General features: G+C 42.9%; 2 protein-coding genes across 2 annotated transcripts; both read left to right on the forward strand.

Moving 5' to 3' along the window:
* Nucleotides 1-746: 746 nt before the first annotated feature.
* rbm24b (RNA binding motif protein 24b) lies at nt 747-6,163 on the forward strand. Its single transcript, XM_084026630.1, has 4 exons — nt 747-1,065; nt 1,437-1,560; nt 1,802-1,856; nt 4,553-6,163. Exons 1-4 carry the CDS (start codon nt 898-900, stop codon nt 4,911-4,913), a joined length of 708 nt encoding a protein of 235 aa, XP_083882756.1. The 5' UTR covers nt 747-897; the 3' UTR covers nt 4,914-6,163.
* Nucleotides 6,164-8,127: 1,964 nt separating this feature from the next.
* On the forward strand, nt 8,128-12,716 carry grinab (glutamate receptor, ionotropic, N-methyl D-aspartate-associated protein 1b (glutamate binding)). The gene is made up of 7 exons (XM_084026504.1): nt 8,128-8,285; nt 8,920-9,453; nt 9,546-9,649; nt 10,866-11,066; nt 11,492-11,620; nt 11,709-11,852; nt 12,327-12,716. The coding sequence occupies exons 2-7, from the start codon at nt 8,949-8,951 to the stop codon at nt 12,477-12,479; spliced, it is 1,236 nt and encodes a 411-aa protein (XP_083882630.1). The 5' UTR covers nt 8,128-8,285; nt 8,920-8,948; the 3' UTR covers nt 12,480-12,716.
* The last annotated feature ends 10 nt before the right edge of the window (nt 12,717-12,726 follow it).

Below are 12,726 nucleotides of genomic sequence, written 5' to 3' on the forward strand. Positions count from 1 at the left end.
TATATGTCTCTCAAAACGTGTGCTAGATTACAAAAATGAATATTCATGTGTCAGAGCTGGGTGGACAACCTGATACTGCGGCGCATGTGCAATGCGTTGATTATTCATAGGCAGCATGGAGTGGAAGTTAGTAAATCAACCCTGAATTTAAACTATTTTAAAGAAGAACTATTAGAGCAATATTGTAGAGTTGGCTGTTGAACTGATAAGAGACTTATAGGGCTGTGTCTGTTGGGACACTGAGGTTCTGTTGTTGTTGTTCTGGGCGTCTGTGGGAGGAGTTACACTGCAAAACATTTTAAAAACTATCAAATGAGTATTTAAAAAAAAAATGTACTGTTTGACCTCTTCAAAGTCAAAACAAGGTTTCAGTATATATAACAGTCTTATCCCTGGCAGTAGGGGGCTTTTAAACAGTATTTAGACCCTTGTGTTGGGGATCAAATTCATTATAAGTTAAACAACAAATGTTTTAGTATTTTGTTGGCGCCTGGTCAAAATGTTCAAGGGTGGTTGTACACTGAATGGACAAGGAAAGGAGCCCTCACACATCAGACAGAAGAACTCCAGTTTCCACGCTGCGCCTCGCCGCTGTCGAGCAGCTGCGCCGCCAGTAGGCCGCCTGGGCGTCTGCTGGTGCTGCTGGTCTGCAACTGGGTGGAGTTAAACTGGCTATCTGTGTCACACACTGACAACTGGGAAACCTCCCGCACCAATGTAACAGGTGTCCTCCTCCTCCTCCTCCTCCTCCTCCTCCTCCTCCAGACCCACAGTCAACCACCGGGGGGGCCGCCTGTCCGCTCCACACTCTCTTCCCGCAACTGATCCGGACGCTGCTCTTTTACAAACCTCGACCCTTTTTAAAAAATAAATACTTCCAGGAGACTCGCTGCGACGATGCACTCGGGCCAGAAAGACACCACGTTCACCAAGATCTTCGTGGGGGGTCTCCCGTACCACACCACCGACTCCAGCCTCAGGAAATATTTCGAGGTGTTCGGGGACATCGAGGAGGCGGTGGTCATCACCGATCGGCAGACGGGGAAGTCCAGAGGTTATGGATTTGTAAGTAGCAACCTGTTAGTGGTTCTGAGTTGCCCTCTCTCTCCCTCTCTCTCTCTAAAAGTTGCTCGCACACGTGCACGTGACGCGGCCAATTGATCCGGTGCGTGCGCCTGTAGGCTGAGAGATTGTACCGTTTCCTGTTCAGGGTGACAGCCAGGTTACTAATAGGTCACTCTGACTGTAGCACACTCACCCAGTCATATATATGTATATATATATGTATGTGTGTGTGTAATATGTATAATAAATATGTATATGATAGGACCTGGCCCTCTGAGATGGAACTTGAAAGCACATTAACCATCATATAGTCGCCCCCTGATCATGACAAAGAGGAATCTCCATGAGGTCGCTGTCGTTGTCCCCTGCAGGTGACCATGGCAGACCGGACCTCCGCTGACCGAGCCTGCAAGGACCCCAACCCCATAATAGACGGCAGGAAGGCCAATGTGAACCTGGCCTACCTGGGGGCCAAGCCCAGGGTCATACAGCCAGGTGAGGGACTGGACCACAGCTTTATTCACCAAATGATAATCAATATATATATAATAATATACAGGAACTGTTATGTAGTCTTCTTGATGTTTGGATGATGCAAGGTCACTGTAGGCTGATATGTACTAAGTATGTATTATTGCCCCATAGAAATGATGATCAATGAAAATCATCTCCACTGTAACAGACAGGTGTCAGTGTTTGGGACAGAACGTTTAACGCGTGTCTGCTTTCGTTCTAGGATTTGCATTCGGCATGCCTCAGATCCATCCCGCGTTCATCCAGAGGCCTTATGGGTATGTTGAGCTGCGGCCATTACATTTCTGAAATGACTTTTTACCATCTTATGTGATGTTTTTCAACAGTTGTCATAATTGTCATTGTTCATTGCCTCAACCTGTCAAATCCTGAACGTGTGCGTGTGGATGTGCTCTGCTTGGTGTTGACTGTGAAAGGAAGTAAACCTTTGTCCCCATGAGCCACTGCAGGACTTGACTCCATGTTGTCTATCTCTCTCTGATCTGACAGGGTCGGTAACGGTTAAAATAGCTGATGAAGGGACATGATGGTTTGAGGAATAGCTGAGTCTGCATTGGGCAGAGCGCTAAAGTGTTACCTGTATACTCTGACATACGAACTGAAATGGTGACTAGATGCATGGAAGTCTTCTGTTTTTTTTGTTGTTTTTTGTTGTTTTATTTTCCCCCAGTTTTCCATAGTTCATAGATTGGTGTGTGCCTTGTTTTCGGTATGATGTGGTGTTCAGCTTAACTGTGTGCTTATTTCTATTTGCAGTGGGGGAAGGTGGGATGGGGGGTGCAGGAGGTTTTTGTGCAGACTGAGTTTTGACAGGGAGATCTGCAACGGGGTGTCGATCCTTTTCTCCTTTTAATAATTGATTTGTGCTTTAGCCTGCGGTTTATTTTTTCCCCAGAGTTTCTCGTTAACATCGAGTCGATGATGTTTTGTTGTCAAAAGGGGGCTGACGATCACTCACAGTGTTATTTTTTTTTTTTAAATCGATCCCCCGCAACAAAACAAACACTGGCCTGCATGTCGGAGTTCTTTTTCTGTTTTCTTACCCATGATGCTGTGTTTTCTTTTATTAACCCATTGCTTTTACTTATAGCTTACACCTACGGGTTCATGATACCGAGTACACTTTTCTTTTGTATCTTTCTCATCACTCACGCTGTTGTTACTTTTATAATCCAATTAAAATGTGCAGTGGGAATGAAAACAAACACAGATACTGTTCCACCACAGGAGAGCACAGAATTGACCCGATGTTGATAACTTTACTAGCTTTTCATAAAGTAAGATTATTGAAAAAAGTTCAAATTAAAGCTGTATCACTGTCTGTGTAAAAAACATTTCTAGATGTTAACCAACAGTCGAGGTTATTATGGATTCATTATTCGACTTGGAGTAAACCCAAATGTTCATACACTTTAGGTCTGAGACGGAGATCTTAGTCGGTCTCTCAAGCAGCAGCTGTTGGCTACAATGATACAGGCTCTCAAATTCAGATGGAAAATGGGAGTCACTCAGCGGCGTTAATAATGTATGGCACAGACAGGGCCGCTCGGCCGTGGACAACAGGTGGGCCGAGCCATGTGCCCATGAAGCCTTTGGGATATGTGATGGGATTACCCATGTGTCCTGGTGATTTACAAAGCACCTTTATTTAGCTCGCGACGTGCACGACCGCAAAATGCCCCCCCCCCCCCCCCCCCCCCAATCTAATTTTTCAATAGAGATGGCTTAAGTCAGCTGTGCCCCTTATTGACGCTTGAACTGTTGATTTTAAAACAAGGTCACGTCACAAAAAAGGGGTACAACATGTTGAAATGTCAAGGTGGAAAATTGTACATGCTGTTATTTTTTTGTCCCATTGAATAACATTTTCTGTGATCATCTAGTAGCGATAGTACAAACCTGCTCTTGTAAACAAGGGCCCCGCTTTTAATAAGCCAGGACACTTTGAGACATTACAACCCGGCTGTAAATAAAGAAGTCAATTCGAGGAAGTCACAGAGACGGTAGCTCGGCTAAGGCGGCCATGACGGTTGACGAGTGCCCTGCCATGTGTTACTGAAGGAGGATCAGCTTGTCCTTTGGAGATGACAAGGGGAGCAAAAATAGCATGCTTCCAGACTCCCTTGTCAGTCAAGTTGGCGTGTGTATGTTTGTGGGGGAGTGTGTCTGCCAGAGAGGGGGAGGGGGCACTTGTGGCCTGATATAACAGTTTCACACCTGCTCCTCCATATATTTACGGAGGGTGACTTTAACACAAGTTTAAAAGCGGGGGCCATATTTACCCAGATACCCAGGCTTGTATTTATCCATTTATACCCTACCTTGTCTGTTTATAGATTATTGCTCCCCCAGCTAATCTAATCTACTCCTCCACCGTTATTGCTTTAAAATAGTCAAATGAATTTCTTTTTCCAAGCAAAGAAACACACCTCTGCATCCAAGCACCCACGTGATGAGAACCCATCCAGTATGGTTAATGCAGCAGCGACATGCAACGTACTTGCATTTCATAGAGGATCTATTAACATGTGTTGGCATGCCCGTATGTGTGGTGTTGGCGTGACAGTATGTGGACAGAATAACGTCCACCTTTCTTCCTGATGTGTTGTGGTGTTGTGCGATAAGCTCGCATTTTGTCAAATACCGTTTTCAGTGAAACACTGGGTGAAGAGCTGGGCTGTTCCTCCATTTAATGCCTTACCGTGTTTAAGATTCGGGTGCTATTTTGAAATTAAAAGCTGCGCTTGTGTTTCCTTGTGGTTTTTCTTTGCTGCTTCCTTAACTGTTCACTTCTAGGTAGGGGTTTTTCAGTTAATGAATGGATTTGCTGTGTACTGAGGACTGGATTGACATTTTTGAGGCGCCTGCTTTTCAGTTTTCCAGAGTTTTAGCTTCAGCATTGGAAAGTGGCTGTGGTTCTGCGTTGACCCCCGCGTGTCTTTGTGTCCTACAGAGTCCCTGCACACTACGTCTACCCTCAGGCATTTGTCCAACCCAGCATGATGATCCCTCACGTACAACAATCTGCTGCTACAGCAACAGCTGCTGCTGCTGCCACGTCCCCATACCTTGACTATACTGGAGCAGCATATGCCCAGTACTCTGCGGCCGCTACCGCTGCAGCCGCCGCCGCTGCATATGAGCAGTATCCGTACGCAGCCTCGCCAGCCCCGACGAGCTACATGACCGCAGCAGGGTATGGGTACGCCGTCCAGCAGCCACTCGCCGCTGCTGCCACCCCAGGAGCTGCCGCCGCCGCCGCCGCCTTCAGCCAGTACCAACCTCAGCAGCTCCAAACTGATCGCATGCAGTAAAACCATGAAAACTACCTGAAAGGAGGGAAGCATGGGAAGTCATATGAAGAGGGCGAAGTTATGAGGGGGAAGACCGTAGGGGCCGAATGATGGCTGTCCCACCCAGGTTTTAACTCAGCAGTCCTACTACCAAAGAGCCTGAAGACAAATCACCTAAAATGTGGAGAGAAATGAGGAATTACTGTATATTTTATTCAAGTGAGATCGGTATTTTGTCACTAATGAATATATATATATGTGAATATTTAATATTTATTCAGCAGGAAAATATTTAATGTTAACTGAAGTAGACTCACTGGACCTCATGTCAACCATTGCTGAATTTTGTAAATATATTGCAGTGGAATTTGTATAAAATTTCCAAGTGCATTCACGTCTTATGATCCGGTTTCATCCCCACTTCTTTGAAAACAAACCAAAACACTTGCATACATAATATGAGGACAGTATGTTACGTAATCATGCAGTTTTCAATATTTCATAGTTTTGGACCAGTATTTTGTTCGGTAAAGCTATGCAGAAAGTGATATAGAATGTTTTGTTAGGATTGTTCTGTTTTTTTTTTTTTAACAACAGTTTGGAGTGAGATAGATTAGTCGCCATCAACTAGTTCCCTTTAAAAGGTACTTTCTTGATAGTTTGTGAGACAAAATGCTGATGTGACAGCTAAGGCTGGAAAAAGCACTCACTTTTCTTGCCTTTAAATTGCACCTCAAGTCAACTCAGCATACGGGAAGAAACATAGTTGAATGTGAATCTTTCATTTTGAGAAAATGTTTCATAACGTGCCTTTTAAATTATGCTATTTATGTATTTATTATGGAGCCTTACAGTAATAAACCCTTTGTTTTGTGTTCATGTGTTAGTGCAAAGCCGACGGTAGAACATGTCCACAAGTGCTGCTGCATAATGATCAAGACCACGTGATGGATGTTTGAACTCGGCTTAACAAAGTGATACACTGTGTATAAAGAACAAAAAGATGAGTGGAAAAGGTAGCAATAAGTCCAAAGCATTTTCTGTAGCTTTAACGTCGTCGTCTCAAATAGATTCTTAATTCTTTAATGTCTCTTTTTATACTTGACCAGTTTGATAAAGGACAGCGTGAGTACTGTTAACTTTTTGAAATTTTTTACATTTAATGTTACTAGACATTAAATGTTTTCTAATGCAAGGACATCACCTGTTTCGCCTTGCACTTTGGAATGCACGACTCAAAATAATGCAACCATTTAATATGTGAAATAAAAGGAAATTTACCTTCAACTCGTTTATTCTTCTGTATTCTGTGTAATGTTTGTTTTACATCATTTGTGTGATGAAATCATGAAGTGTAACAGCTGGCATCTCAACAACTGTTTTCAGTTACTGTGTTTTCTGTGTGCAGCGCGACAGCATGAGCGCTGTCATTAGTCTCACTAGAATATGAACCATAGTAATTATATAATCTGTTTAACTTTATATTAATATCTCTCTGCAAGAAACAGTCTAATGCATAAGAAAGAAACCACCCTAGAAACCCAAGTGGCCAGATAAGCATCTGGGATACCTGTGTCACTATAACTAATAATGGATTCCACATTATTTAAATGATCTACACTTGAAACACTGATGGAGAGTTTGATGCTTTGCTGCTTTTGCATAGTAAGAAGGTGAAGTCCCTCTTCCCAATTTATGCAGCCATTAGTTGAAAAGAATATGTTTGCCAGATTCTCTCATGCTGAAATAAAATAAATCAAAAACATCAAATTAACCTTAAGTGCTGGGCATGTTGGCAAATCTAAAATAAATTGATACTGCGACATGGTTCTTCTGTGGCTGAGCAGACCCAAACAGCTGAAATGCCCACTTTGAGGTTTCCATTCATTGTTTGTTCACCTGTTTACATCCTTCACTGGTCCAACCACTTATACAGCTGGGAAGAGTGAGGTGACCAGGGGCATCACAGAGGAGCAGGCAGGCAGCTGCAGGCTCTGGAACAGTTCAGTCCAATGAAATACTCTTTTGTGACATTCCCTGATTACACTCTCAGGTTATTTCACCGTAGCCGTGGCCTCCTGAAACCTTTTGGTTCATTGCCCCCCGGGCACAAATAAAGTTTTATTGATGTTACAGTAGCAATACCACTGTTTCGAAAGACTCTTTTAGATTGAGCATCAAAATGTACTTTGACCAAAAAATAAATATGAATCAGAATAACCAAATATCAGAATGTAACACAATATACGTTATGTCATTATTGCTATTGATGCATTCATGTATAGGTAGGCTATCACTTTAATGTTGCAACTAGTAAAGGTGGGGCTAATTTGAACAATTACTTATTGATTCTATTTTGTATGAATAATATGAATCTGCAAAATAACCATTAAAGGTTGAGTAGGTCATTTGGAAACACAGAGACTTTGACTTTGAACACATGGCCGAGTCCCGCCCCTTCCTACAGACCTCTGTTCAAAGCCGCTCCCCCAGAACGAGTTCTCGAGATCGGCAGAATGTACGCAATCAGGAAGTAAGGATTGACGGACAGGCAGGCTGTCCAATTTTTAATGTATTCATTGCTATCGGTATGTTACAAGGAATTCAACAAATATAACAGAAAGTGTTTCATAATAGAATCACCTACTCAACCTTTAACTACGCTGTTATTTTAAATGCAGTGGAGTAAAATGTAGGCTACATTATTTCCCTCTCAAATGAAGTGGAATGACAGCATACCGTTGCATCAAATAGAAATACTCCTTAAAGTAAAAGCAGTAGTTAGGGTACAAGTACAGTAAATGTATTTGGGTACTTTCCAACAGTGCAGCTCAGGTACTATCATCCATCTACCCTTTGTTTATGCTTCCACATGGTGGAATGTTTCTGCTCTTTACTTTCGGTATACTACTGACGCATTTCGAGCAGACCGTCTGAGGTCACAGGGTTTCATGCTGCGTTCAATTTACCTAAACATTCAACAATATGACTGGAAAATTGGACTTGTCTGCAAACTCCGATGTTACTGCCGCAACAATGCGGAGATGTCTGAAAAACAAACAAACATGTCTGTCTTACGCTAATTAAAGAATATCGCTCAATGTAATTCAACCCATATTAGGTCGATTTTTCCACACGTCCAAACTGTAGAATACAACCGTGAGTTGTTGAAGATGAAGAGAGGTCGCTCCTCTTGCTGTCCACCGTCTGTAGCAAACATTCCCACGTGTCCTGAACGCAACATTCCGCATCCTGGGGGCGGAGAGGAAACCGCCGTTTACTGGCAGTTCGGCCGAACAAAAAAATCCAAGTGGGACCACAGAACCTGCGAAAATACACCACACATCATTTTGGAGGAAACCAGCTAGGATTGAAACTTTGATTGCGGTCAATGTGAGTATTCTTGAAAGACTCTTCTTACTTTGATATGTTGTCTTTCGGTTTTACAAGCGTTTTGGGTAACGTTATTGTTTAGGGAGGACATGGCCATCTTGTGTACGATTTAACAGAAAAAAAAAACAGGAACTCGTTCGTTATCGTGGTTATTGATCATCTCTGTGCTCTAATGTCGAATGTTCCGATGACTGTAGGTTTAACGTTAAACCGCTAAAATGCTGCTTATTGCCTGGAAGTGAGATCGGAGGCCTATCTTTAGGAAAACCGTGAGAAACTGAATGGAAACTCGAGGGGGGGGGGGGGGGGGGGGGGGTAACGTTATCACACCCAGAATCCCACACATTCCTTTAACCGTCAAATCAGCCGCGATGCTGAAAACACACCGCGTGTAATTAATCGTTTTAATAAAGCTGCCGATGGATTGTTAGTATTACGTTATTATGATATATACCGGAAGCAGCGTCATGTGGCCCCGGTGACGTTTCTGTGTATCTCGCCGTCCGTGGGGGCTCCACTCTGGCCGTCTGTCAACCGTTGTCATCTAAACAGTGCTGCGTATTCTTTTATTTTATACCATTTCACGTGACGTCTGCATTTTGTGTTTTACTTCCCCATCTCTCGTACACTCCAGCGGGTCTGTGCTCCCGGTCTCAGCCAGAGATGACCACCGAGAAGACGGCGTACTTCCCCGTGGAGGGGGGACCCTCTCCAGCCTCGCTTCCCGGGCAAACAGCGCTTCCTGCCGCATTTGACATGAACATGCCTGGAGCAAACACCTACGGAGCACCTGCTCCCAGTGGGTTCCTTGCCCCCGGTGGTCCCTATGCTGCTGGTGGCTTCCCTGCTCCCAGTGGTTTCCTTGCCCCCGGTGGTCTCCATGCTGCAGATGACTTCCCTCCTCCTGGTGGTCACCCTGCTCCCGGTGGCTTCCCTGCTCCCGGTGGGTTCCTTGCTGCTGGTGGCTTCCCTGCTCCTGGTGGACTCCCTGCTGCGGGAGGTTTCCCTGCTCCTGGTGGTCTCCCTTTCCCCCCACCGATGGCTTTTGGACCGGGTGTTCCTGGAGCTTTCGGAATGGCTAATAACCCTAAAGGCTCAGAATATGGAGGCAACCCGTCATCCCCGCCGTATTCTCCACCAGGCCAGGGCTTTAACGGACACTTAAATGGTTAGTAGCTTGTGTGTGTGAGAGAGTAAATCTATATACACAAAATACATGTTATTTAATCAATTTGATGTTTCTGGATGTTGCCACTGCAGATGATGTTTACCATAGCGAGGAGGACCCACCGCCTTTCCACGAGAATCAAGACTTCGATTTTGGATTAGATAACAAGAGTATAAGAAGGGCCTTCATTCGAAAGGTGAGCAGACAGTCAGATAAAACGAACGGGTGTGTGAGGCCATCATGGGCAGTGTTGCAAATCAGTGAGCGTTGTCATTTTTATCAATGCGATGCCACTGTAAATTTGCAAACAGCCACATCTGTCTCAACAATACAAAATGTTTAGGTTCACCTGCTTCTAGATATGGATTTACATCAAAAATCAATTTAGCAATCCCTAACCCTAACCCTGCGCCAAAATAATTCTTCTGTAAAAAAATTGCCATCTCGCCATACTTCCCATCCACATTTATTTGAAAACAAGTTTTTGACATATCCTGCCAATAAACAACTTAAAACAGAGCCTCAGGCCCTTCAGAGTTAATAACAAACTCTGATTCTGATTTACATTTCGACAGTCACGTTAAATCAGTAACAAAATCAGCCTACTATCACCTAAAAAATGTAGCAAGACTTAGAGGGCTCATGTCAGCTCAAGACTTAGAAAAACTTGTACATGCCTTTATTACTAGTAGGCTAGACTACTGTAATGGTCTCCTTGCAGGTCTTCCGAAAAAAAACTGTCAGGCAGCTACAGCTTGTTCAGAACGCTGCTGCTAGAGTTCTTACAAAGACCAAAAAATGTGAGCACATTACACCAATTCTTAAATCCTTACATTGGTTCCCTGTATGTCAGAGGATTGATTTCAAAATCCTCCTGCTCACATATAAATCACTACATGGTCTAGGACCGAAGTATATCACTGATATGCTCCCACTACATAAGCCTTCTAGACCACTAAGATCTTCTGAGACCAATCTGTTAGTGATTCCCAGAGTAAACAACAATCATGGCAGAGCATCATTTAGTCACTATGCAACAAATGGCTGGAATAAACTTCCTGAAGATGTAAGACTTGCCCCAACTCTGACCACTTTTAAAACTAGACTGAAAACTTTTATGTTCACCATAGCTTTCTGCTAAATCTTTTAATGTCCGCACTGTTTTTAATTATTGCAAATATGTTTTTATTCTCTTTTCTTTCTGTAATGCATTTTTAAATTTACCTTTATTTTCTTTTAATTCTTCTATTTTTTTTCCCACTTTGTTTTATGATGTGCAGCACTTTGAGTCTGCCTTGTGTATGAAATGTGCTATACAAATAAAGTTGCCTTGCCTTGCCTTGCCTTGATATGCTCTTTGTCTGAATTATTATTTAGTCACCTGCTGAGTAATGATCCACTCTTCCCTCCAGGTGTTCTTGGTACTGACTGCTCAGCTGATGGTGACGTTCTCCTTCGTGGCCATTTTCACCTTCGTGGATGAAGTCAAGATGTTCGTCATGGTGAACACCTGGACCTACCTGGTGTCCTATGTCATATTCTTTGTGTCGGTTTGTGTCATCAGCTGCTGTGGAAGCTTTCGCCGAAGACATCCGTGGAACCTGGTGGCATTAGTAAGCCTGCTCAGACTTTTTCAAAATAGAAGATGAGGTGCAAATCAGGAATTACTGTGGTATCTTGCCTGGACTATTGAATTAATGGCCTTCTGGTTTATGAATCATACACTCTTTTGAAACACATTTTTTCCTTTTATTTTTAAATTGAATTGGATGAACAACAATGTATTCTGTGGAATGGTATACCGGTACTTATAGTGTTATAGTGAGAGTTGCTTCGTATCTGAACTTTGACATTTTGTATTTATGAACTTAGCCTACAGTTAGGATATGAGACCTTTTCTTAAAAGTTTGCACAGATTCAATTCTTATTGAGCCTCACAAATCCCAGGCAACTTCAAAACAATTTGCCTATTTCACCACGAAACTGCACTCCACTCAAACATGCTAATTGCTAATGTATTTGTGCTTCTTGTTTTCAGTCCGTCCTGACTCTCAGCATGTCCTACATGGTGGGAATGATTGCCAGCTTCCATGACACCGACACAGTGGTCATGGCAGTGGGCATCACTGCGGTTGTGTGCTTCACAGTGGTCATCTTCTCCATGCAGGTTTGTATCCGAAAACCGCTGTTGGTATGCACGTCACGTACACCGACCGTGCTCTCACTCTCACGTTTCTCTCGGCTTCCTCCCACAGACCAAGTACGACTTCACTTCCTGTTACGGCGTGCTTTTCGTCTGTTTAATTGTCCTGATCATCTTCGGCATCCTCTGCATCTTCATCCGTGATAGGATTCTGCACATCGTGTATGCTGGACTCGGAGCATTGCTCTTCACATGTGTAAGTACTAATCTTATGCATTTTTGTACTATTTCCCTTTCTGAAATGTATACTAAATAGGCTAATATAGGCGCTATAGATTAAAGGCAATGTATCTGGTTTTAGGCAAAAACTCTTCAATGGATGATAAATCTTTGTGCTGTTTTGTGGCATTTGGGAACCTAATGTTCAAAGTTTAAAAAAATCCTAAACAGTATAAGCTGCTACACAAATCCAGCCAGAAATGGCACTGATGGAGTGTAAACATTTTCATTTTATATTTTTATAATACTCGATTGGTCTGTATTTGAAACCTTGACATGCCTTAATGGTAGCCTGTCAAGAGTCATCATTTCAACTACCCTGGTAGCCTAATGTTCAGGGGGACCACACACTATTTTTCGTCATCATTTTGTGAGTTGCAGTAACACAGTAGTTGCAGTCATTTTAGAAAAAGACGTATTTGACCCGTTGCGAATGTCTTCTATGTTACAGTTCTTGGCGGTGGACACGCAGCTGCTGCTTGGCAACAAGGAACTGTCCCTGAGTCCAGAAGAATACGTCTTTGCAGCTCTCAATCTGTACACGGACATCATCAACATCTTTCTCTATATTCTAGCTATCGTTGGAAGAGCAAGGGGGAGCTAAGCAGGAGGAATAACAGATGGAAATTCTGACAGAAAATTGCTTTGAGTTAAAGTCTAGAAGTGAGCTAACATAATCTTGATTTACTTTTTGTCTTGTAGTGTGCGTTGATCACATAGTTTGAGAATATTTTGCTTCACCCAGTGTAAATCTTTGTTTTTTATAATATATATATATATATATATATAAAGATTGTCTTTGTTGTAGTTTGGGGGGTTATTAAAGTTTTATGAGTTCGAACACATGTGGT

The sequence above is a fragment of the Eutrigla gurnardus genome (assembly GCF_963514095.1).
Source record: "Eutrigla gurnardus genome assembly, chromosome: 14".
Classification (NCBI taxonomy): domain Eukaryota; kingdom Metazoa; phylum Chordata; class Actinopteri; order Perciformes; family Triglidae; genus Eutrigla; species Eutrigla gurnardus.